The following is a 25,116-nucleotide window of genomic DNA, read 5'->3' as shown; positions in this document are numbered from 1 at the left end:
ATTCATTGCGATTATATCCTCGTGTGTCAGATTAAATAGACGCTATTGTCATTGACAGCTCGGCTTGGACATTTTAAATACATATTTCTTTAATATTGGACCAGACTTCTTCATGCGCCAAATATTTCAAATCCGGTAAATCTGTAAGTATTAAATCTTTCTCATTTTATTCTAAATTACTCAGAGATTTGTCAAATAGTATTATGAAATTATAATCCATTAAAGAGAGAAGGAAACGTTTACTATATAATTCTATTCTATTCTATTCTATTCTATTCTATTCTATTCTATTCTATTCTATTCTATTCTATTCTGGATTCAGGCCAAAAGGGTGCAATGTGTAGCTACCTTGCCCTTCCTACTATCTGTTCATCATATCGGCACATCTGCTCTTCTCACGTGTCTTTTCGTCTGTTCATAATGGTTACATGTTCATTTCATGAGTGATTTTATTAATTGTTATGTCCTTTTCCTTGACATTGCAGTCTGTTGTAATATCACTGACCCGCCTTGAATGCCTCCTAATATTTGGATAGGTACAGGATAACACCGCATGTCAATTATTAATTTTTTGTTGACCTTTGGTGTCAACTTAGTAATTAGTTCTTGAGAACTCGGCATACAGGAACACTGTTTCAACTTATATGAGTATCGAAAAATTTGGAACGACACACTAACTGACTGAGCTACATACGGTCTATGAGAGTAGGGTCGGAACATCACGGTATGTAATTTATTGGGTCAGGGCGGGTCACGCCGTGAGTGTCACGAGTTTTAGTTAGTTTCTTTGTGTAGTTTATGTTTAAACGACTCCTCCTTGTCAGTGTCATTTTTAGACTGTCGTCAAAATGGCTGCCGCGCCACCCGAATACATATGTACATTAAGCAAGGAACTTCAGGAGAAAGCGAGGAGAGAATTAAACGAAACTGCCGAAACACGCAAAGATGGTCTGAAGAAGCTATTTGAGATGATCCAAGCACGTCCTCATATGAATTGCCCAACGGACGCAGTATTCCTTCTTGGATTTTTGCGAGCTCGAAAATTTGACATTGACCGATCATTCAAACTGTTAGAGAATTGGTGTCGTGTGAGGGTGGAAATGAAGGAGGTGTTCAGCGACTATAGGCCATCTACTGCAAAAGAACTAATACAAGACGGGGTATTCTTCTCTCTCTCAACTCGAGATTCAGAAGGACGCCTTATAAGTATATCTCGTCCAGGTAATACGCTAGTCGTCAGCAAACGTATGACTCTGTACAAACAAAGTTTTGATATTTATTAATTCCGTACGATACTTTAAAAAGACAACCGATTATACGTATTTGTCGCTAGATATCAGTGTAGGTATAATATTGTGTTGACACCAGACTTGCATTGTAGGTAAGTGGAATCCCAAGAACTCTACGGTATGGGAGTTGATGAAAGTTAGCGTCATGGCAGGTGATATCAATATGATGGACGAAGAAACCCAAATAAATGGAGTCGTACTGATTCTTGACATGGGCGGGATTGGTATGAGACATATTACGCAATTTGGACCTCGTTTAGCTATGAAAGTAGCACCGTTAATGAGTTCCGTAAGTTGTATCATGTTAAAACACGTTGGGGTAAATTAGGGGTTAGAAATACCAGGCTAAGATACCAGTTACTAAGTATGCTTCGAATATAACATCTACCGTGGAACCAAATGAACTCTGTTGAATTACACAGAAACGTAAAACTATCGTAAACAGTATTGCGATGACCTATTTTTTAAAACGTGGATGTGTGTTTTATAGTAACTGAGACCTGAGCAAACATACTATATCATATCATATCCAGCTGATCAATTTATCATCCAAAACGGTTGATATATGTAAATACACATTTGTTGGTTTTATAATTATAATATAAGCGTTACTATGCTAAGTGAAAGAAATTAAATTAGAAATGATGTAAATCGGATTTGCAGATGCAGTATTAAGTTGCAGCCACTGAAATAATCATTTATTATTTCCCAAAAATGTCCACCTGGGATTACAGGCAACCCTTGCGTTACAGTTTTAGCACATCTCAACGCCGGCAATAAATACAATACACTCTGTTTATGTCTGCTGTGTTTCTTCTTGTAGGACACGTTTCCACAAAGAGTTGGTAGCATCAATGTACTCAATGAATCCGGATTTTTTGATGGTATGTATGCCATCTTAAAACCGTTTCTTAAAGAAAAGATTAGAAAAAGGGTAAGTAGTAATATATTTATAGAAACTTCAGGATACGTAACATATGTTGATTGTCGTTAGTTTTGTTCGCTAAGTCCGGTTCATCCGACACCTGTCATAACGGGTAGAATGCACTACAATGCACAAGTTATTATATTTGTATTAAAGCGGGAGAGTCGTCACATGCGCACGCGCATAACAACATACGCTAAATACGCAAAGACTCATGGGTAGACTCTTGTTTGTCAACAATCACACGCATGCCCAGGTGACGATTCCCATGCTTTAACCCCCATCAAATAGGTTATCGCAAAAGTTTCTCAGGTCAGTAAGAATAATTCTCGACGTTGACATATAAAATTGTACTGGATTATAGTTACCTGTATATTTGTGAAATAGTTACGTATAACCTTTGACATTCACAGTTTTTTATCCATGGCGATGATCTGAGTAAACTGCACAGCAAAGTATCATCATCGCTCCTGCCAGGTGAATATGGCGGCTCTGTTGAAAAGTCACTTGATGACTTTGCCAATAGGTGGGCAGATTTATTACATAGCAAAGAGGACATGTTTGCTGCTATGATGGACTATGGACTGAAGAAGACGAAAAATAAATACGTTAACAGCGAAGAAAGCGTGGCTCGTGTAAACGGAATATAGATAAAGCAATTAAATGGAAACAAAGTACATTAACATCAGTGACCCTCGGCTTACATTAACGATACATTTGTACATGTATTATATTTTGTTCGTGACATTTATTCATATGTCTATTATGTATAGCAGATATGATTACAGTTCAAACTAGCATTCATAAACTGGCGTGTACAAATCTGTTCAATTTATTTAAAGCGCGGTGGTCGTCGCGCAGCGCATGTTCGAATTTCATGTAAATGAACAATGTATTTTACACGCGTTGTACACGTCGCTATGAGTCCCATATCGAACAAGTTGTGCACGACGACTGCCGCCTTTTAACTACGTTGGATGTTTACAACGCTGGGAAGAGGCTCTGCTGTGTAGAGCTGCAATGAATCCCTACCAAATGTTCAATATATTTAGCCATGATTAATACAATGTGAACTTATTTAACTGTATGCCATGCAATTTTGTTTGGGTGCGATCAGCACAAGCTAGCAGCAATGGGTTGAAAACACCGTCCACTGAGTCATGTGTACAGCGAGAAATATCAAAACAGGCGGATCATATCATCTAGTAAATTTTACTAGTTTTGAGAATACATTTGTATAGATTTTTTGTTAAATGTAAATCTCAATTAATAAATATGATTCTAGATTTATTACTTCATATGTTCTTCATATAGTATACCCTAAAAAGTATTAGCAACTTTGGTAATTAATACGCACAGCTTAAAACACAACAGTAATCATACCACAATCTGATTAAAATAAGATCCTGGTTGGCTTAATTTTTTTTTATATAATTACTATAATTATTATTTATTTTAATTATTTACTATAATTATTATTTATTTTAATTATTTTTTAACGTTGCAATTATTTTGCTGCAAGAATGGTTTTGTTCGTGAAAGCCACCGGGATCTGAACAATCCGCATAGGAACTCTCGTTCCAGAACCAGTCAATTTACTCAGCCAATCACAGAGCGTCTTACAAAGCGGTTAAACTCATGTTTTGCGCAAGCGTAGAACTCCAGATGAAAAAAATGGCTGACCACTTATATGTACTGCTGCGGATAATAAAAAATATATAATAATTATAGTAATTATATAAAAAAATTAAGCCAACCAGGATCTTATTTTAATCAGATTGATCATACCAGAGCACATGTGTACCGTGTTTCATCAAAATGTGCTGCTTGTATAGCCAGTTCTCGGTATATGGGTTTAATTCAGGATTATCTGGTACTGGATATCAGGGGGCAGTCCTCCACTTGTTGGATTAAACTTCGCCTTCTACAAACCAATATATCATGGGAAAAAAACTCGGCCAATGATTGACTTGCACATGAATGGGAAGTGAAACCAGCTGAAAATCGTGAACACGTGGGTTTAGATTATTCTATTTTACCACGGGGGTGAAAAACAAATTATCACTTTAAGATTGATGCATGGTTACCATGTTGCTATAGCGGACAGTCGAAGACAACAATAACTTATAATATCATTATCATTATCAGTTAGAACAAATATATGAGGCAAGATGTGGGGGACATTTTTACCAAAATACAACTAAGAATATAATTCCAAGAACTGAAATTATCACTGAAATACCGTTCAAATTAGTTTCAAGAATTTCGTTTCAGTTTTATTGTTTGTTTCTTTTATGTTTCAAAGTTTCTATGGCTTCCTGATTTACGTTTTTATTGGTGGCCATGTATTTGAATTCTGGTTGATTTTGTTTATTTTGTTCTAATAAATTATTGATTTATCGAAGACCAATATTTTCCTCGTTTTTTTTTCGAATCAGTGACAAGTTGATATATACATTGAGTTTTATAGAAGGGTCACGTTGGTCAAATGTATCACCCGTAAGCGTACTTGTGAACATTCTACCGGCACTGAACTCTGTAATATATGTTTCTATACATGCTCACCGACACTGAGCTAGAAAGTACGAAATGTAATTTGTAACTATTTCCCCGTTGTATAAAGAATTAGGACAGACACACTTCAAACTACATTACTACAATTATTAAATACAACTAATGAACACCGTTTATCGCTAGTTAACATAATGCATTTAAGAAATGTAGTATTTTTTGGAGCGTTCACTATATTCACGATTGCAAGGATGCATTGGCGAACTTTGTGATAGTCAACCATGATGTAAAAAGTTCAATAAGCTTGCATGAACCAATTCGATTACGTTTTTTTTTATTACATACTACGGAGAAATGGGAAATAATTCTGCATTATGATACTAAACTGTCGTGATATATGGGGTAAAACGAAATATTGATATCATTAACATTAGCACTAAGATGCATATGAAAAGATATGAATGTAACAAACATGAAACGGGAGATATGGGTGTTACTAATATGCATACAAAAACAACTGTGAATGTTACCTAAACACTTGCCGTTACTCATATGCATGTGAAAACTAAACACAGGGCTAGGTGGTATTGGACCAGCTAAGAACGAATAGAATAATGACTGACAGCGATTATGTAAAAGTGTGTTCACCTTTCAGTGCTTCGCTACAAAAGTTTGTCACACCACGTCTGAACGTACGGTACATCCTTCATTTGCATATTCGTCACTCAAAGTTTAAAATGTCAACCATTGATTTGGTATTCGTTTTTTGTTACTGTTTTTTATATGGTGGATGAAATCGATGTCATGCATCGTGATTCATACAACCTGTTGTTCTTCAGACATTCGAAAACAACAATAGCGGTTATAAGAAATACTATTTGTACCGACTTTTTTAAAGGATTTTATAGACGTTTTATATTTTATTTATTATTTGGGCAACAGAAACTGCAAACTTTCAACACGACCACTGGAAACGTTAACAGAAAGACTTGTGTTCAAACCCTGAATTATATATGGGTTAACCACGGAATAAACCTCGACAATGTTAAAGCTATAACAACACCAGGTCAAAAGCACATATTTTAATGGTTTGAACATTCAGTTGCGAACACACTGAAAAACTAATTATATTGTCCCTATGGTGCGCCTATTCACGATAAGTCGCTTTTTCGTAGGAATGAGGATGAACATTTAGTCGTCCGTCCGTCGTAGATTATTTGATGTAACCTTGCCGCAAAAATATGCGGCATTGTGTCAAAACCATAACTAATTATTCTTCTATATGAGAAATTTCTTGTCTGTTTATATGGCATATCCAATTCTGGATTTACCTGATAAGCGGGGGGGGGGGGGTACCTGGTACAGGTTTACAAGAAATAAAAAAGGCATTTTACGTTTTTACAGGAAATAAAATGAAAGTTGCGTTTACAGTAAAAACAAGTTTTTACAATTTACAGATAAAGAAAATTCGTAATTACATTTTACACGTTTATAATATATTTGATAATTTGTGTTTAGGAATCAAAATTGGAAATTGCGTACAAATTCCGACATTTAATATGAAAAATACTATATATGCTTACAAAAAATGAGATTTTTGTACAAATTAATGACGAATAAAATACCTGATTACATTTTACACTTTGCGATTTTACGTTTTTTATTTATTTTAATTAAATTATTACGAAAATAAAAAAAACAATTGATTACAGCTTATAACTTGAACAATACACCTAGCTGATCCTCTGATAATGTATGCACAATTAATAAGGCTTTGCAAGTACAGTGTCTAAATTGATCAATATGACGTCATATCCTGTCTATTATTGACCTTTGTACTACTATCTCACAATGTAGTTCATATGAACTCCAGTTGAACACCTTTTCCATATTTGTTCGGTAATTTATTTGCGTAGTGATCTTTTAGCAGGTCAACCTTTATGTCTGCATCGATAAACCGACGGTGCATTATAAGGTTATCTATCTACCGACGCCACTATCTCGGAACTAGCTATTCCCATCTCATAACACGTTTAAAGAACAAAGATGGCGGAACCCCCTGTCTACGACTGCAAATTGAGCCCAAAGCTGCTGGAGAAAGCTAGAAAGGAGCTAAACGAGACTGCCGAGTCACGTGATGCAGGCATCAAGCGGCTCTGGGCAATGATTAGAGCCCGCCCAGACATCAGGTGCCCCACTGACGCCGTATTTATATTAGCCTTTCTACGAGCTCGCAAATTTGACGTCGAAAAAGCTTTTAAACTTTTGGAGAAATGGTGCAGCATGAGGGTAGATTTAGACGCTGTTTTTGAAAACTATCGACCATCTAGTATAAAGGAAATGATTGAAGCCGGGTCCATGGTGTCATTGCCAACACGAGACAATGAAGGAAGGACTATCAATATTCATCGACCAGGTGAATGTCGTTTAAATTGTTCACACATATATGTAGTTATAAATGATGTAGGCATGGGTCTTAAACTGCACATGCAAACCAATATAATATCCAAGCATTAACAATTCTACAAAATTTACTCTCCATATTGACGACTTGTTTTTGTTTTAGTCCATTGCCATTTTAGTCCCCCCCGGAATCTGTCGTGTGTGCGTCTGTCCGTATCCAGCAGTATTGCATATGATTAAACCGATTGATTTCAAATTTCGCACATACATCAGACAGTATATGCCCGGACATATGAACATGCATTTTGTTTCATGGCCAAATTGCACCCATTTTAAGATCCAAACTGCATCGACATCACATATTTTCAGCATTCCGAAATCGGATTTCGGTTGTGTGTGTCATCTTGTTTAAACGAATCATAGACCCTCTATGAACGAATGCAGTTCCACAGAGACATATCTCCTACATGCTTGGATCAATCGAGTTTAAACTTCACACATACATCGGCTGGAAGAGCTGCTTTCTTGTTATCAGTTATATGCATATCCCGTGGCGATGTGTTAATTAAAATATGGTAAATGTTTGAACTGGTGAACCTTTGAAATAGTATTACATAATGTACTGTGCATTAGAAGTAACCCAATTTCACCTGCTTTCCAAAAAAATACACGACAATTCCACAGTTTAACTCTCTTCGGCGTCGGTCGATATTATGAATGTCTCCTCAATATCCATGCAATATTCTGCACCTATAACACAAACGGGGACTAAGTCATTGACAACAACTTTTTATAAATTATTTCAAGCGATGATAAACTTTCGACAGATGACAAACAAATATGATTTTTGTCTTTATTTTTTTTAGGTAAATGGGATCCTAAGAAGTTCACCATTTGGGAATATTTGAGATACGGTCTCTTGACGGGGGATTATTTAATGTGGAATGAAGAGACGCAAATCAATGGTGTTGTGGAAATCATCGATATGGAGGGGTTTAATATAAACCACATGGCACAGATTGGACCTCGTTTTGCTATGAGTGCAGCTTCAATGATGAGTGCGGTTAGCATGTCTTATATTCATCCGTCTTATATAATTATCACGGGGAAAATTCTTCTCCTCTGGGGTTCTCCGACACGTGTCAGGGGGAAATAACATGACATAATGGTGGAAAAAACATAAATTACAATTACATACATACAGTTATGAATCTAAATGAATAATTAATAAAATCGTGTAATTATAGATGTACTTTAATTTAAACCATTTGTTTTATTATACAACGATATAAAGACCACGGCTTGTGTCGTTACATATACCTCCACCATCATTTCGAATATATTCAACTCAATAAACCTGCATTTATTTCAGGACTGCCTTCCCTTAAGAATGAAAAGTATGAATGTTATTAACGAGTCTGGCTTCTTTGACGCCATATTTGCCATGTTGAAACCATTCTTGAAAGATAAAATAAAGAAAAGGGTAAGTAAATGTATACCTCTAACGTACATTCAATGAATCCATTTATTTTCATGCGCCCTATGATATTATTTTGATTTGATTGATTTATTTTGATTTAATTGTCAGTGACGGACGGGTGTTAAGCCACTATTTTGGTATTTGCCACTATTTTGGTACCGTGTCAATAATGAGCGGCCTAGGAGGTGGCAGTAAAGCCTATTGAATACTACTAATGAGCAAGCGGACAATAACTATATCGACAATAAAGACCGCCACTAGTAACCAAAATATTTGCAGCTTGTTTGGACATTGGTGGATTGTAAAAGTATCAAGGTTTAGCCTGAAAATAAAATAAACTGAAGGTGTGTTCCAAATTAAATGTTTCTTAGAAAATGGATTTAATGACAAAAATTCTTTAACAGTAAAATTGCACACAAATTATACTTCACTATAGGAATAGTACCAAAATAGTAGCACATATGATTTAATTGGCGGAAACTGCTACACTTCACAATAGGGATGGTACCAAAATAGTAGCACATATAATTTAGTTGTCGGGAACTGCTATACTTTACTATAGGGATGGTACCAACATAGTGGCACATATAATTTAGTTGGCGGGAACTGTTATACTTCACTATAGGGATGGTACCAAAATAGTAGCACATATAATTTAGTTGTCGGGAAATGCTATACTTCCCTATAGGAATGATACCAAAATAGTAGCACATATAATATAGTTGTCGGGGACTGCTATACTTCACTATGGGGATGATACCAAAATAGTGGCACATATAATTTAGTTGTCGGGAAATGCTATACTTCCCTATAGGAATGATACCAAAATAGTGGCACATATAATTTAGTTGGCAAGAACTGCTACACTTCACTACAGGAATGGTACCAAAATAGTGGCACATATAATTTAGTTGGCAGAAACTGCTATACTTTACTATAGGGATGGTACCAAAATAGTGGCACATATAATTTAGTTGGCGGGAACTGCTATACTTCACTGTAGGGATGGTACCAAAATAGTAGCACATATAATTTAGTTGTCGGGAACTGCTATGCTTCACTACAGAAATGGTACCAAAATAGTAGCACATATAATTTATTTGGCGGGAACTGCTACACTTCACTATAGGGATAGTACCAAAATAGTGGCACATATAATTTAGTTGTCGGGAACTGCTATACTTTACTATAGGGATGGTACCAAAATAGTAGCACATATAATTTAGTTGTCGGGAACTGCTATACTTCACTATAGGGATGGTACCAAAATAGTAGCACGTATAATTTAGTTGTCGGGAACTGCTATACTTCACTATAGGGATAGTACCAAAATAGTAGCACATATAATTTAGTTGTCGGGAACTGCTATACTTTACTATAGGGATGGTACCAATATAGTAGCACATATAATTTAGTTGTCGGTAACTGCTATACTTCACTATAGGGATGGGACCAAAATAGTAGCACATATAATTTAGTTGTCGGGAACTGCTATACTTCACTATAGGGATGGTACCAAAATAGTGGCACATATAATTTAGTTGTCGGGAACTGCTATACTTTACTATAGGGATGGTACCAAAATAGTAGCAATATATAATTTAGTTGTCTGGAACTGCTATACTTCACTATAGGAATGGTACCAAAATAGTGGCACGTATAATTTAGTTGTCGGGAACTGCTATATTTCACTATAGGGATGGTACCAAAATAGTGGCACGTATAATTTAGTTGTCGGGAACTGCTATACTTCACTATAGAAATGGTACCAAAATAGCGTCACATATAATATAGTTGGCGGGAACTGCTATACTTCACTATAGGGATGGTACCAAAATAGTAGCACATATAATTTAGTTGTCAGGAACTGCTATACTTCCCTATAGGGATGGTACCAAAATAGTAGCACATATAATTTAGTTGGCGGGAACTGCTTTACTTCACTATAGGGATGATACCAAAATAGTAGCACATATAACGTTGTTGTCGGGGACTGCTATACTTTACTATCGGGATGGTACCAAAATAGTAGCACATATAATTTAGTTGTCGGGGACTGCTATACTTTACTATAGGGATAGTACATAAATAGTATTACTCTGTAGACGGGGTCTGTTATTATTCGATATAGGATTGGAACCAAAATAGTGGCATGTATTATTCTGTTGTCGGGATCTGTTAACATTCGATATAGGAATGGTACAAAAATAGTGGCATGTATTATTCTGTTGTCGGGATCTGTTATTATTCGATATAGGATTGGTACAAAAATAGTGGCATGTAATATTCTGTTGTCGGGATCTGTTATTATTCGATATAGGATTGGTACAAAAATAGTGGCATGTATTATTCTGTTGTTGGGATCTGTTATCATTCGATATAGGAATGTTACAAAAATAGTGGCATGTATTATTCTGTTGTCGTGAACTTATTATTCGATATAGGAATGGTACAAAAATAGTGGCATGTATTATTCTGTTGTCGGGATCTGTTATTATTCGATATAGGAATGGTACAAAAATAGTGGCATGTATTATTCTGTTGTCGGGATCTGTTATTATTCGATATAGGATTGGTACAAAAATAGTGGCATGTAATATTCTGTTGTCGGGATCTGTTATTATTCGATATAGGAATGGTACAAAAATAGTGGCATGTATTATTCTGTTGTCGGGATCTGTTATTATTCGATATAGGAATGGTACAAAAATAGTGGCATGTATTATTCTGTTGTCGTGAACTGTTATTATTCGATATAGGAATGGTACAAAAATAGTGGCATGTATTATTCTGTTGTCGGGATCTGTTATTATTCGATATAGGATTGGTACAAAAATAGTGGCATGTAATATTCTGTTGTCGGGATCTGTTATTATTCGATATAGGAATGGTAAAAAATAGTGGCATGTATTATTCTGTTGTTGGGATCTGTTATTATTCGATATAGGAATGGTACAAAAATAGTGGCATGTATTATTCTGTTGTCGTGAACTGTTATTATTCGATATAGGAATGGTACAAAAATAGTGGCATGTAATATTCTGTTCGTCGGGATCTGTTATTATTCGATATAGGAATGGTACAAAAATAGTGGCATGTATTATTCTGTTGTCGGGATCTGTTATTATTCGATATAGGAATGGTACAAAAATAGTGGCATGTATTATTCTGTTGTCGGGATCTGTTATTATTCGATATAGGATTGGTACAAAAATAGTGGCATGTAATATTCTGTTGTCGGGATCTGTTATTATTCGATATAGGAATGGTACAAAAATAGTGGCATGTATTATTCTGTTGTCGGGATCTGTTATTATTCGATATAGGAATGGTACAAAAATAGTGGCATGTATTATTCTGTTGTCGGGATCTGTTATTATTCGATATAGGAATGGTACAAAAATAGTGGCATGTATTATTCTGTTGTCGGTATCTGTTATTATTCGATATATGATTGGTACAAAAATAGTGGCATGTATTATTCTGTTGTCGGGATCTGCTATTATTTAATATACGATTGGTACGAAAATAGTGGCATGTATTATTCTCTTTCAATATACGAAAGGTTCCAACATAGGAGTGTGCATTCTTTTGTTGTCACATGACCCCTAACAATTTTTAATTCCCTTTGTTAATGTACTGATCTTTGCATTATCAGATTCCCGGGGAATTATTCGAAATTTTGCATAGTGAAGCCATACCTACCTTGCCAAAACCAATGTATTGTATGTATGTTCAATGGGTACAAAGTATACCCTGGTGGTGGGTGAACTGCGGGAGTTCAAGCCCATTAGTGACCCTCAAGTAAATCCCAAAATGAGGAAAGGGGCGCAGCTAAATAATTATCTATTCAAAATTACAGGCACATATATGAACATATAAACTGAAAAACGAGATTGGAATGTGAAACACGGCATTGCGTGTTGTGTTGGCCACACTGTTTCTAATCCCTGCCAGGTGGGCTTCAGCTCTATTTCCCACTCTTTATTTCCTCCACTAGCTGGCTAGTTTGTGGGATTTGTCCACCATGTTTTGTAATATATGCTAATACAGTTGTGTTGTAGCAATGGATGGGAACTGTTTTATTCTATACTTCATCAAGAAAGCAATCTAATGCCCCCCAACATATTAGGTATGTTTATGTGGAGCTGTGCTTTGCAAGGGAGCCACTCCCCATTCTATTTTCAAGGCGTCCATGACCAGTGTTATAGCCGCAGTTGATGGAGCAATCTGTTATCTCCGTCTTATGTTGGTTAAGTCCATCCACTTGATGGCAGTCAAGCTTTGTGGGGTCCATGATATTTCTCATGTGGCGATCCACACAACTGGAGTGTGTGGACCTGGACGAGCATACCTTTGAGAGCTGTTTGAGGCACAAGGCCTCTCATAGATGAAGCCATTTCCAAAAAGCTCAATAATTGTCTGAGCTGTGCGTGCATGCAAAAAGTGTGGCTGCCGGGTCTCTCAACCTGAAACACTCCCAAGAATACATTCCCGGAAATACTAAATGTGGGATATGATTGTTTGAAGGATGTGTGCTAAAATTACTGCTCTTGTATCAACCAGATATTGATAAAATGGATTCACATTGTTGGCCTGCTGTGCAGCCACAAAACTGGCACTGCCATTAATTTTGGGAAAAAAAAACTGTGAGGCTACAATGGGCAAACATTGAACTAATATCTTGAATCAAATGTTTGAGTGATATCAGGAAATCCCCTGATGTACACAGCAGTGTACCTCTGCTGGGGTCACCATCACATAAAATGCTCTGAGAGAATATACTGATTCAGTTGGCTTGGGTCTATATTGTTCTTTATTGTTCACCAAAAATATGGGGGAATAACAGGCACTGCACTGCTGCCATTTGCCAATAATTCTCTCACTTCCTGGAAAATCATGCCTACCATTACTCGTGGCAGAGCCATTGACACTGGTGATGGAGTCAACTGAAGCTTTTTGGCCAACTTGATCTTGTATAGCTGTGCTTGACTTCTGAAAGGTCCTACAGGGTCATTGTGGTAGTTTTCTACGGTAACCGAACAATTTAACGTCACAGGAAATAAGGGTTGGGAAACAAAATGAATCCTTTAATTCATACCACTGAAAACACCTGACCCCAACCACATCCACCTCAACGATCATTTCCTTGGTTGATATGTTTGTTCCTGTATTCCCCTCGACCAGACTGTCATTATTGGGCATTCTGACCCTATGAATGAGATTATTGTTCGTGTGTATCTGTCTTCAGTTTATCATATTTAGAACACATATTATATTGGTGCATCTATGCCTAGCATCATTGGTTCTGGCAATATGTTTGACTGCTGCCTCTGTTGAGGCCCTCAAAATGGCAAACTACCTAGGCAGAACTGGGCTAAACTAATTCCTTATATTTGGTCCCATTGAATCAAAATAGTTTTGCAGGCCCCTGTTCAGTGAATATCCTTTTACCATAAATACAACATTCTGGGTGATGTTAGCCATGTAAAAAAAGGGACACGTTACGATCAGCAAATTCTTGTATTGTCCATTGAGTGCCAGCTTAAAGCCAGAGACTGCAGCAAGCACTTGGTAAATCAGAAAAATGCAACTTATGTGGAAATTAAAATTTATTTAACATGGTGCCCAAGGTTAGACATTCTTCCTTGCAAAAGAATGGTTCATCTGGGCCCACCAACAGTACTGGATCATATGATACAGGGTCCCTTTTACAATCTGGTTTGTCACCAGAAATACAGTACTGATGTTCCCACTTGTAATCAAATGGTGCTTTGGCGTGGTGTGGAATTTGCAACCCTACCTAATATCCCTGCCCTCTGCTCGACGAATGAATCAACAGCAGGTGGCAGTGGTATAACAGTGGATCTACACTGAGGTTATTGTACCATCTCAGTCACCTCATATACTTATCTATCCCAAGAATTTTTCTATTTGGGCTACATTTTTTGAGTAGACTTGACTCATCAGAAAATTTTATTGTCATATTGGATGATCCCATGTTTAAACCAAATTTGAAAGAATCCCATACACACGACCAAGATCTGGTTTCAGGACAATGTATATATCGGTATATACATATTGATATATACCGGTATATCACAAGATGTTTGATGCATGTGTACAGTTAGAATGTTAGCAGTCCTGGCATGTTAACGATGCAGCTGGAGATGTACGCTTGTACACACACACAAAGATCAATCCCAATCAGTTCCCATTTTTGAACAAAACAATGTGACATAACAACCCACTATGTATGATGCTCATATCAAGTTTGTTGTGATCTGCCTTTACACTGCTGGGAAATTAGTGTGACCATGCCAACCACAATTAGTGTACACCATGAACCTAGGTCAAACTGTAAGCCCCTAATTTGTGCTACACATGAACAGTTGTTTTTAAATTATTAGACATAAATCATAGAGATCAAAGCTTTATGCTTCAATCAAGTTTAAATTTTTAAAGCAAACATTTTGTAGAATATAAACACAACACAATGTGGTATTGCAAGAAGCAGAAATAATATATTTTTGTCTCATAGGTGTACAAACTATATTATTTGCTCAATTAAAGAATCTAACACTGCAATTTCAAATATTATAGAATTTTCCATAGTACTGAGCAATTTAATATATAGCATGCTTGAAAATAAACATTGCACCATCTTACTTATCATCTCACTCATTTGGAAAATATTGAGAGTTCAAATATTATAATTGTTGACAATATCCATAATGCTGATATGATCACATGCTTCACTACAAAGTGACCAACACTGACAAGGGTCCAGAAGAGAAACGTTATTTCTAAATTAAGTATAAATTTATAATCACACTTTAATTCTTGTTGTTATACTGTATGGTACCTTTGTAATACAGTTTTATAATAGTTTTGTTATTATCATCATGTTATAACAAAATACACCATACAGTCATGAAATAATCAGAAAACTGAAAAAGTGGTATACAAATACAATTACTAAAAAGTCATAAATCATTGTTACAGGTACTGAAGCCATTGATACCATATTCTTTCATTTCTCTGTATAGTATTTCCAAGTTTCCTACAATAATAAAAAAAAAAATTTTTAAAATATCTATCAAAATACAAAGCTTGTATGTTATGCTAATTTATCCCAGTATAGGGCCTAAGGGTTATCGGTAACAAGTCTTCCATTAGTAGTTAGTGTAGTGAGTCAGGTCAGGGAATTAATATTAATACCGGTAGTACCCAGTCCTAATTATAGGTAACAAATGACTCATTGGTCATTAGTGCAGTGAGTTAGGTCAGGTTCTCTGGGATTAATAAAACCCAGTCCTCATTAACAAATGCAAGAACAGAGCCCCAGGGATTAATAATACCCAGTATTAGTATAAGTAACAAAAGTCTGATTTGTACATGAAGTCAGGTTAGGTTCCCTGGGTATAATAATGTCCAGTCCTAGATATAGGTAACAAAAGTCCCATTGCTAGTTAGTGCAGTGAGTTAGGTCAGGTTCCCTGGGTATAATAATGCCTAGTCCTAGATATAGGTAACAAAAGTCCCATTGCTAGTTAGTGCAGTGAGTTAGGTCAGGTTCCCTGTGTATAATAATGCCTGATCCTAGATATAGGTAACAAAAGTCCCAATGCTAGTTAATGCAGTGAGTTAGGTCAGATTCCCTGGGTATAATAATGCTCAGTCCTAGATATAGGTAACAAAAGTCCCAATGCTAGTTGATGCAGTGAGTTAGGTCAGGTTCCCCGTGTATAATAATGCCTGACCCTAGATATAGGTAACAAAAGTCCCATTGCTAGTTAATGCAGTGAGTTAGGTCAGGTTCTCTGGGTATAATAATGCCTGATCCTAGATATAGGTAACAAAAGTCCCATTGCTAGTTAATGCAGTGAGTTAGGTCAGGTTCTCTGGGTATAATAATGCCTGATCCTAGATATAGGTAACAAAAGTCCCATTGCTAGTTAGTGCAGTGAGTTAGGTTAGGTTCCCTGTGTATAATAATGCCTGACCCTAGATATAGGTAACAAAAGTCCCAATGCTAGTTAATGCAGTGAGTTAGGTCAGGTCCTCTGGGATTAATAATACCCAGTATTAGTTATAAGTAACAAAAGTTCCATTGCTAGTTAGTACAGTGAGTTAGGTCAGGTCCTCTGGGATTAATAATACCCAGTCCTAGATATAGGTAACAAAAGTTCCATTGCTAGTTAGTGCAGTGAGTTAGGTCAGGTTCCCTGTGTATAATAATGCCCAGTCCTAGATATAGGTAACAAAAGTTCCATTGCTAGTTAGTACAATGAGTTAGGTCAGGTCCTCTGGGATTAATAATACCCAGTATTAGTTATAAGTAACAAAAGTTTCATTGCTAGTTAGTGCAGTGACTTAGGTCAGGTTCTCTGGGAATAATAATACCCAGTCCTGGTTATAGATAACAAATGACCCATTGGTAGTTAGTGCACTTAGTCAAGTCAGGTCCTCTGAAACTAATATACCCAGTTCTAGTTATGTGTCCCATTGGTCATCAGTGCAATGATTATGGCCATGGCCTCAGGATTAATACATGTAAAACCCAGTTCTAGTTATAGATAACAAATGTCTCATTGCTTGTTAGTGCAGTGATTCAGGTCAGGGCCTCAGGATTAAAAAAATCCAGTCCAAGTTCAGTGTTCTCCCCAGACCCCAAGTCAAACACTGTATCTAATTTGCATAATTTTCCCATTGAATATTGTGATACAATAACTGTGTTAGTATAAAATTAGTTAACAATCTATCTACAATTAATTAAAGACGAGACAGTCTGATATTTTATATCATTTTACTCCATTGTCTTTTATGTATTTATCAAGTCAAATAAAGTTTGAAATAGAACAGCAAAACAAGCAGCCTATCGGCTGAGATAGCTCCGCTGTTAGCAAGGCACATTTCAATTAAAGAACTGAGGATATCATATAAGAAAATGAACAATATGTATGGTATGTATAGCAATCGGACTTGCTGTTTCAACAAGAATTCAAAAATATCACTTTTTACTAAAAATGACAAAAATATTCATCAAAATTAGATAATTGAAGATATCATCATGAAATGAACAAATCTGAGGGAGGTTTACCTGAGGTACATATATGTATAGTATCAAAGCAATCAGACTTGCGGTTTTTAACAAGAAGTCAAAAATATCACCTTTTATCAAAAATTACAAAAATATTGACTAAAATCAGAAAATTAAAGATATCATCACAAAATGAACAAATCTGAGAGAGGTCCATATGTAGTACTTATATATATATAATAGCAAAGCAATCAGACTTGCTGTTTTCAACAAGAAGTCGAAAATATCACTTTTTACCAAAAACTACAAAAATATTCATCAAAACTAGAGAATTAAAGATATCATCACAAAATGAACAAATCTGAGAGAGGTCCAGGTGTAGTACCTATATATGTAATATCAAAGCAATTGGACTTGCGGTTTTTAACAAGAAGTCAAAAATATCACTTTTTACCAAAAATGACAAAAATATTCACCAAAATTAGAGAATTAAAGATATCATTACAAAATGAACAAATCTGAGAGAGGTCCACATGTAGTACCTATATATGTAATATCAAAGCAATTGCACTTGCGGTTTTTAACAAGAAGTCGAAAATATCACTTTTTACCAAAAATGACAAAAATATTCACCAAAATTAGAGAATTGAAGATATCAACATGAAATGAACAAACCTAAGAGAGGTCTACCCAAGGTACATATACACCAAGTATCAAAGCATTCAGGCTTGTAGTTTTCAAGAAGAAGTCGAAAAAGTAAAACATTGACACGGACGACGACGACGACGACGGACAATCACTCATATGATAAGCTCCGCTCGACAAAGTCGACAGCGGAGCTAAAAAAACTGCAAGAGGGAGCACTGCAATTCAGCGGCACCATCAAGTAGGGGAGATGGGGTTTTCCCTATCAGGGTGTGGAGCATTCTCTGGCTTCCTTTGGGCCAAAATTTTAGTCAGACAGGTCAAAGTTGAAGACTGAAGCCACTTGTGATCCCTTGTCATTCAGAATTTTGTGGTTGCCAGAAATCTGCCCCCTAGGGTAAGGGGCACATGGCCATGGCATGAGGGCGATGCACCCCTGTTTCTTGTTTAAAAAAATTCCTGAAAATGATTCATTGGCGATTATCTTAGAACCACTAATAAACAGACTGGCAATCCAGGTATTTCTTTTGATCTAACGTGTGTCTCGAGTTAATGTTTTAATCTTAGAAAGAACTGGGGATGATAAAAAAAAATGTCCACAAAGTCATGCGATAACATACGACTTTGTTGGTGTTTCAACAGGAAGTGATGCAAAAGGTCAGACCAAAGTTTCCAATTTTATCTTACATTTTGCCCTGATGTATCATATTTTCAAGAGTTTTTTAATACATGATTGGCAAAATACAGTAACATAATACCAGCTCTGTTGTAGACATGGCGACGTCAACTATCCTAGAAAAATCGACTAACTATCAGAAAAAATATTATGGTAAAAGTCGTTCATTTTTCTTTATTATACATTCAAGAACATTACTATAAAGATGGTTTATACATTCAAATAATCATTACTTTCCTAAAATATGGTCAATTTTGGCTATAAAATATATTATTTGGCAAATCAACTTAAAACTCAACTCGCCATTCGGCAAAATTTGGCAAAGCATGAGCCACCAGCGTAGCCGAGACACACAATCATTGGGCAGATTGACACCTCCAAACAACAGTGTTGCCAGTCAGTTTTTTTTCTTTGGCGATGCCTGCAGTTGAATAATTTTTGCTTCGATTTATGTACAGTTTTATTTTCAATGGGACCTAATTTCACTTGTTGTTTTTTTGAATTAAAGTACAAACTGCAAATAATAGCAGTGTACCAAAATCAGTATATTTTCCGGACATGTGCAGTATTTGTGATTTGTGAGACTTGTTTTGTCACATTGTTGCTGTTACGTGCAATGGGCAAATTATTAATATTCTAGTATTTGATTTGGATTTAGAGGGACCACACCCTTGAAAGAACATCTCACAGGGTCACATCACTGTACCATTACGCTTTAGAGGTGTGGAGAGAACACTGTTGTTATACATGTAGGTAAAAATGTCCAAATTTGTTGTTAGTGCAGTGAGTCAGGTTACAGTAGGTTCTAGGGGAATAATAATACCTTATTATTAGTTTTATAGTTAGTGCAGTGAGTCGGGTCAGGTCGTCTTCGATTACCAGGTAATAATACCTAGTCCTACCGGTCACTGGTAGTATACCGTAGTGGTTGTCGCATCAGACTCATGATTTGTAGACCCAAGTTCAAATCCTACTAAGGCTGAACACGGAAAGCCCAATTCCACTGGCCAAGATTTATTCACTAACGAATGCGACTTTGGGGGAACTGTGATTAAGGTCGGATAGTGCATTAAATTGCCATTTGATAGGAAAATGGCCGCACAGCCCTGTCATGTAGTCCCAAACTTGAATATGACTTCTGTGGCAAAAATGCACTATGTGTCAGCACTTGCAATTTGCACATAAAAAAAGTCAGGAGAGTCAACAGTGAAATTTAATGTCCGGAACTGTTGCCTGGCACAAAAAAATTATTAAAAATAATAATAATACCTAGTCCTAATTATGAGTAATAAATGTCTTATTGGTTGTTAGTGCAGTGAGTCAGGTTAGGTTCTAAGGGAATAATTATACCTTATTATTTGTTTCACAGTTAAGACAGTGATTCATAATATCCAGTTTTAGTTATACATGTACATGTATAGGGAAGAAATGTGTTATATACATGTATAGGGAAGAACTGTGTTAACTCCATATTTGATTTTGCAAAAAGTTGTGAGATAGAAAATTGAACTGTAGATGGCATTTGGGGGGCTCACATCTTTTCCATAGAGCCCTCCGTTAAAATAAGCTTTTTACCTCTCCTGTTTTCAAGCAATGTGCAAGTTATTTTTAACAAGCAGCCTATCGGCTGAGATAGCTCCGCTGTTAGCAATGCACATTTCAATTAAAGAACTGAAGACATCATTAGAAAATGAACAATATGAATAGTATCAAAGCAATCGGACTTACAGTTTTTAACAAGAAGTCGAAAATATCACTTTTTACCAAAAATTACAAAAATATTCACCAAAATAAATTAATTAGAGAATTGAAGACATCATCACAAAACGAACAAATCTGAGAGAGGTCCACATGTAGTACCTATATATGTAATATCAAAGCAATCGGACTTACAGTTTTCAACAAGAAGTCGAAAATATCACTTTTTACCAAAAATGACAAAAATATTCACCAAAATTAGAGAATTGAAGATATCATCACAAAATGAACAAATCTGAGAGAGGTCCACATGTAGTACCTATATATGTAATATCAAAGCAATCGGACTTGCGGTTTTTAACAAGAAGTCAAAAATATCACTTTTTACCAAAAATGACAAAAATATTCACCAAAATTAGAGAATTGAAGATATTCACGAAATAAACAAATCTGAGAGAGGTCCACATGTAGTACCTATATATGTAGTATCAAAGCAATTGCACTTGCGTTTTTTTACAAGAAGTCGAAAATATCAGTTTTTACCAAAAATGACAAAAATATTCACCAAAATTAGAGAATTAAAGATATTATTACAAAATGAACAAATCTGAGAGAGGTCCACATGTAGTACCTATATATGTAATATCAAAGCAATTGCACTTGTGGTTTTTAACAAGAAGTCGAAAATATCAGTTTTTACCAAAAATGACAAAAATATTCACCAAAATTAGAGAATTAAAGATATCATTACAAAATGAACAAATCTGAGAGAGGTCCACATGTAGTACCTATATATGTAATATCAAAGCAATTGCACTTGCGGTTTTTAACAAGAAGTCGAAAATATCAGTTTTTACCAAAAATGACAAAAATATTCACCAAAATTAGAGAATTAAAGATATCAACATGAAATGAACAAACCTAAGAGAGGTCTACCCAAGGTACATATACAGCAAGTATCAAAGCATTTAGGCTTGTAGTTTTCAAGAAGAAGTCGAAAAAGTAAAACATTGACACGGACGACGACGACTGACGACGACGGACAATCACTCATATGATAAGCTCCGCTCGACAAAGTCGACAGCGGAGCTAAAAATGTTATGGTTATATTGTTCAGTTCAATTTTCAATTCCACAATTCTTTGCAAAATCCAATATTGAGTTAACACATTTCTTCTCTATAGGAAGCCATTATCCCATTGATCATTAGTGCAGTGAGTCAGGACAACGTTGTTAGATACAAATAGATTGAATGGTAAACTTTTGATTTTCAAAGGATTTTTTTAGTAATATTATTTATTCACTTATGGAACATGTATAAATGATTGTTTAAACATTCATCTATCACAGCAAGTATTTGGAAATGAAATTAAGAATTTCTGTGAATTCATGGCGTCCCAAAATTCAGTAGGAATTCCAAGTGGTTACTCACATTCTGGAGCTACATTTATATCCACAATGCAGCAATAATAAAGATGGTTTTTGTATTGTAAAACTTACTAAACAAATTAAAATGTAATACAAAAATTGAAATAACCATGAATGGTTGTTATTAGTGAGATTAATAACAAGTGTATAATGAGATTAATAACAAATTGTATGTCTTTTCTAAATGACTATAGTATTGCCTAGGCTGTTTTATAGCTGTGGAATCATAGCCCTATGTTGCCGACCGCATTATTTACGTGACTGACTCTGGCCGGCCCATAGGGCTATGGGGCCTTGTGTGACTGAATACCGGTTAAAATCCACATGCCAAATTTGGTCGTCGCGAAAATCACATTTTAAGACCTTCGAAAGTACACACTATGTTTATTTACTTCCAAACAATGACCAGAACCTATTTGCGCTGTGAAATGATGACGGTGGTCATAAAAAATTGACTTTATTTACCGTACACCGAGTCGCAGAAAAATAACAAGACGAAAGACGCCATTTTGTATTCCAGAGTTTATAGCAAATTACGCGAGACCTATAATTTTGTACCACGTGACCGAAATCAGTAGATAAATTGCGTTTATGCAACTAGTTTTTATTATTAAACAAAAATCATACAATTATAAATACTGTATGTGATTGCTTTCTTGGAACAATTAGAATAACGGGAAGAGTGAGTTTTATTCTTCCACCACTGTATCACATGACCGCCAAACGAGATTACATTTATTCTGTGCTAGGGAGTGTGGGATGTCAATGGCTGCCGTTTTCTCGTAATTTGCTTGGTTTCCGCGGTAATTGTAAAATATCACAAATTATTGCTTATTTATAAACACAAATTGCAAACAAAAGTTTGTATGTTATTCATCCAGCAATCAATTCACAATAAAGGTACGTCACACCATAGTAATCGAAAGCAAAAGTGATTTAATTTATGTATGCCAGATTTCTGTTATTAAACTGTGATAGATCCCGTAGCTCTGTGTTCGACGTACAACTACAAAATTAAAAAAAATACGTCCAAATGAAATTGTTAGGGCGAAATTCGATTGTAGGTCGCACCAAAGAGCTACGGAACCGCAGCTAGCTGTTTTATTGACTATTAACACACCTTTGTCATTTACGCAAGAGTATAATATATTATACAAATTGTTCTATCTCGTCATGTTATAGAGAAAAAATATGATAAAATAAGAAAGTGACTGACATGTTTTATACAAGAATATCATTCAGGTTATGGGTATAAATTACTAATATCAAGACCTCATTAATTACTTAAATCTTGCGTATTAAAACATTTTAATTTCAAGAAAATAAATAGCTGCTAAAATATAAAAATTTCCAGAATGGATGCTACAACTTGACAACACCAGCGAATTCTGTCATCATATACGGAATATTTTACAGAAATGCATCTCAAATGGAAGAAACACAAAACGGAAAAATGACATATCGCTCGGTGGCTCTGTTGTTGTCCGTCTGCTCAACGTCCGCATATAGATTATTTAAATTCAAGCTGGACATGTACATGAAGTTTAAACTATCACTTTCTGGATCAGATGAACTATATACATGTCTATAAATTACTGTTTTGAGAAATCGATGCACATTCGAAATTGGAATTGAACACAACATGATGATGATGATAGAATGACTCGAGACGCCGCAGCAGTCTGAGCAGGCACACTAAACAAGTCATAGTGCGATAGCTAGCTAGTAAATATCAATATTAGTATTGAATCGTCATATACTTACCTAGCAGCTTCGCCGAACAGTTTCGATGCACTAACACCATTTCAATCGGCGACGGATATGCTATGCAATTGATTTTTAAAAGTACGACAGTTGAATTGAGCTCCGCGATATGGCTGTTAGGACAGCCGATTGTAATACCCCCTAAGTTAGCGTCACTGTGTCTGCGTCAAAAAGATGACAATTCGGTCTGAAAATATGCGCAAGTAAAGAAAACTTAAATTAAACATAACAAATTACTCCAAATTATACACAAACTGTCCAGAATTATTCAGAATTATGAGATTTATTGACTTGTGAAGAAAAATAATAACAAAGAGCAAGAGGACGTTGATTTTAATTTTCGCGGGTACCAAAATAGTGGCAAATACCAAAATAGTGGCTTAACAGACGGGTGATACCCGTTTATTCACTCTTACAGCCTCACTCTCGTCGCTTACATTTATTATCAGATATGCAGTAACACGGAATTGTAATGTTCAATCTTCATGTGTTTTCAAAACCAACGTTTTCTAAATGTAGTTTATGCACGTGATAAAAAGATCAATCAGTGATTGACACTGTACTTAGCTCTGATCTGGCCTCTATATTATTTTACGTTTGACAGTTTTTTTTATAATGATTACAAATTTATTTTGTACGGCGACTGTAAGCAGACACTGTGATACATTGGGATATTGCAGCTAATGTTGCCTATATATATATATATATGTATATTGCCTAATACCAACAGATACACGTTCACGGCGATGATCTAAGTAAACTACACCAAGTTGTACCCTCTTCCATACTTCCAAGTGAATATGGTGGATCTCATAGCTCATCGATTGAAGACATCGTCAGTAAATACGGCGATTTAATATTAAGTAAGGAGGACGAGTATGTTGCCATGATGGAATATGGGATAAAGAAGTCGGACCTGGTAAAGAAGACCGTGGATGATGCCGCTACAATGACTGGGACTACAGGGTCGTACACAAAAATTGAGATGTGAATACACAATACACAGTGATTTACCAAAAATCAAGTCATGCCAGTCGATATAATAACATCGAGCTCGTTGTTTTACAGCACGGCCTTTCTTGTAAAACCTACTACTTATTAAAATGTAAATATTATAATTTCAAAAAATAATAGAAGCTTTTCGTTTGGCTATTCTTTTTTCAGTTATGTGATATCGCATGAATAATAACGTTTTAGATGTTGGTACCGATCTGTTCTCTGATACCTAAGTGGTCCTCTAGTTAGTTTAGTAAGA

General features: G+C 35.7%; 2 protein-coding genes and 1 long non-coding RNA gene across 3 annotated transcripts; 2 read left to right on the top strand and 1 right to left on the bottom strand.

Annotated features, from left to right (window-relative positions):
• Positions 1 to 727: 727 nt before the first annotated feature.
• Positions 728 to 3,022, top strand: LOC100371157 (alpha-tocopherol transfer protein-like). Its single transcript, XM_002735697.3, has 4 exons — positions 728 to 1,221; positions 1,382 to 1,578; positions 2,113 to 2,223; positions 2,628 to 3,022. Exons 1-4 carry the CDS (start codon positions 849 to 851, stop codon positions 2,862 to 2,864), a joined length of 918 nt encoding a protein of 305 aa, XP_002735743.1. The 5' UTR covers positions 728 to 848; the 3' UTR covers positions 2,865 to 3,022.
• A 3,554-nt stretch (positions 3,023 to 6,576) lies between these two features.
• On the top strand, positions 6,577 to 24,997 carry LOC100371312 (alpha-tocopherol transfer protein-like). Its single transcript, XM_002735698.4, has 4 exons — positions 6,577 to 7,141; positions 7,995 to 8,191; positions 8,501 to 8,611; positions 24,592 to 24,997. The coding sequence occupies exons 1-4, from the start codon at positions 6,772 to 6,774 to the stop codon at positions 24,850 to 24,852; spliced, it is 939 nt and encodes a 312-aa protein (XP_002735744.1). The 5' UTR covers positions 6,577 to 6,771; the 3' UTR covers positions 24,853 to 24,997.
• Positions 15,564 to 24,014, bottom strand: LOC146737855 (uncharacterized). The gene is made up of 2 exons (XR_014930760.1): positions 23,862 to 24,014; positions 15,564 to 15,671 (listed from the first exon to the last, which is right to left on the bottom strand). It is a non-coding gene; the product is annotated as an uncharacterized LOC146737855 (long non-coding RNA).
• Positions 24,998 to 25,116: the final 119 nt, after the last annotated feature.

Source organism: Saccoglossus kowalevskii, chromosome 10, assembly GCF_978046115.1.
Source record: "Saccoglossus kowalevskii chromosome 10, keSacKowa6.1, whole genome shotgun sequence".
Classification (NCBI taxonomy): domain Eukaryota; kingdom Metazoa; phylum Hemichordata; class Enteropneusta; family Harrimaniidae; genus Saccoglossus; species Saccoglossus kowalevskii.
Note: the sequence above shows the minus strand (reverse complement) of the source record. Positions and strands in the feature narration are given on the sequence as shown.

Bases quoted from the DNA above. Each gene is read 5' to 3' on its own strand.
- LOC100371157 (XM_002735697.3), top strand. From the start codon at position 849: ATGGCTGCCGCGCCACCCGAATACATATGTACATTAAGCAAGGAACTT. The intron at 1,579-2,112 runs GTAAGTTGTATC...TTCTTCTTGTAG, and splicing joins TAGCACCGTTAATGAGTTCC to GACACGTTTCCACAAAGAGT. The intron at 2,224-2,627 runs GTAAGTAGTAAT...TGACATTCACAG, and splicing joins AAGAAAAGATTAGAAAAAGG to TTTTTTATCCATGGCGATGA.
- LOC100371312 (XM_002735698.4), top strand. From the start codon at position 6,772: ATGGCGGAACCCCCTGTCTACGACTGCAAATTGAGCCCAAAGCTGCTG. The intron at 8,192-8,500 runs GTTAGCATGTCT...CATTTATTTCAG, and splicing joins CAGCTTCAATGATGAGTGCG to GACTGCCTTCCCTTAAGAAT. The intron at 8,612-24,591 runs GTAAGTAAATGT...TAATACCAACAG, and splicing joins AAGATAAAATAAAGAAAAGG to ATACACGTTCACGGCGATGA.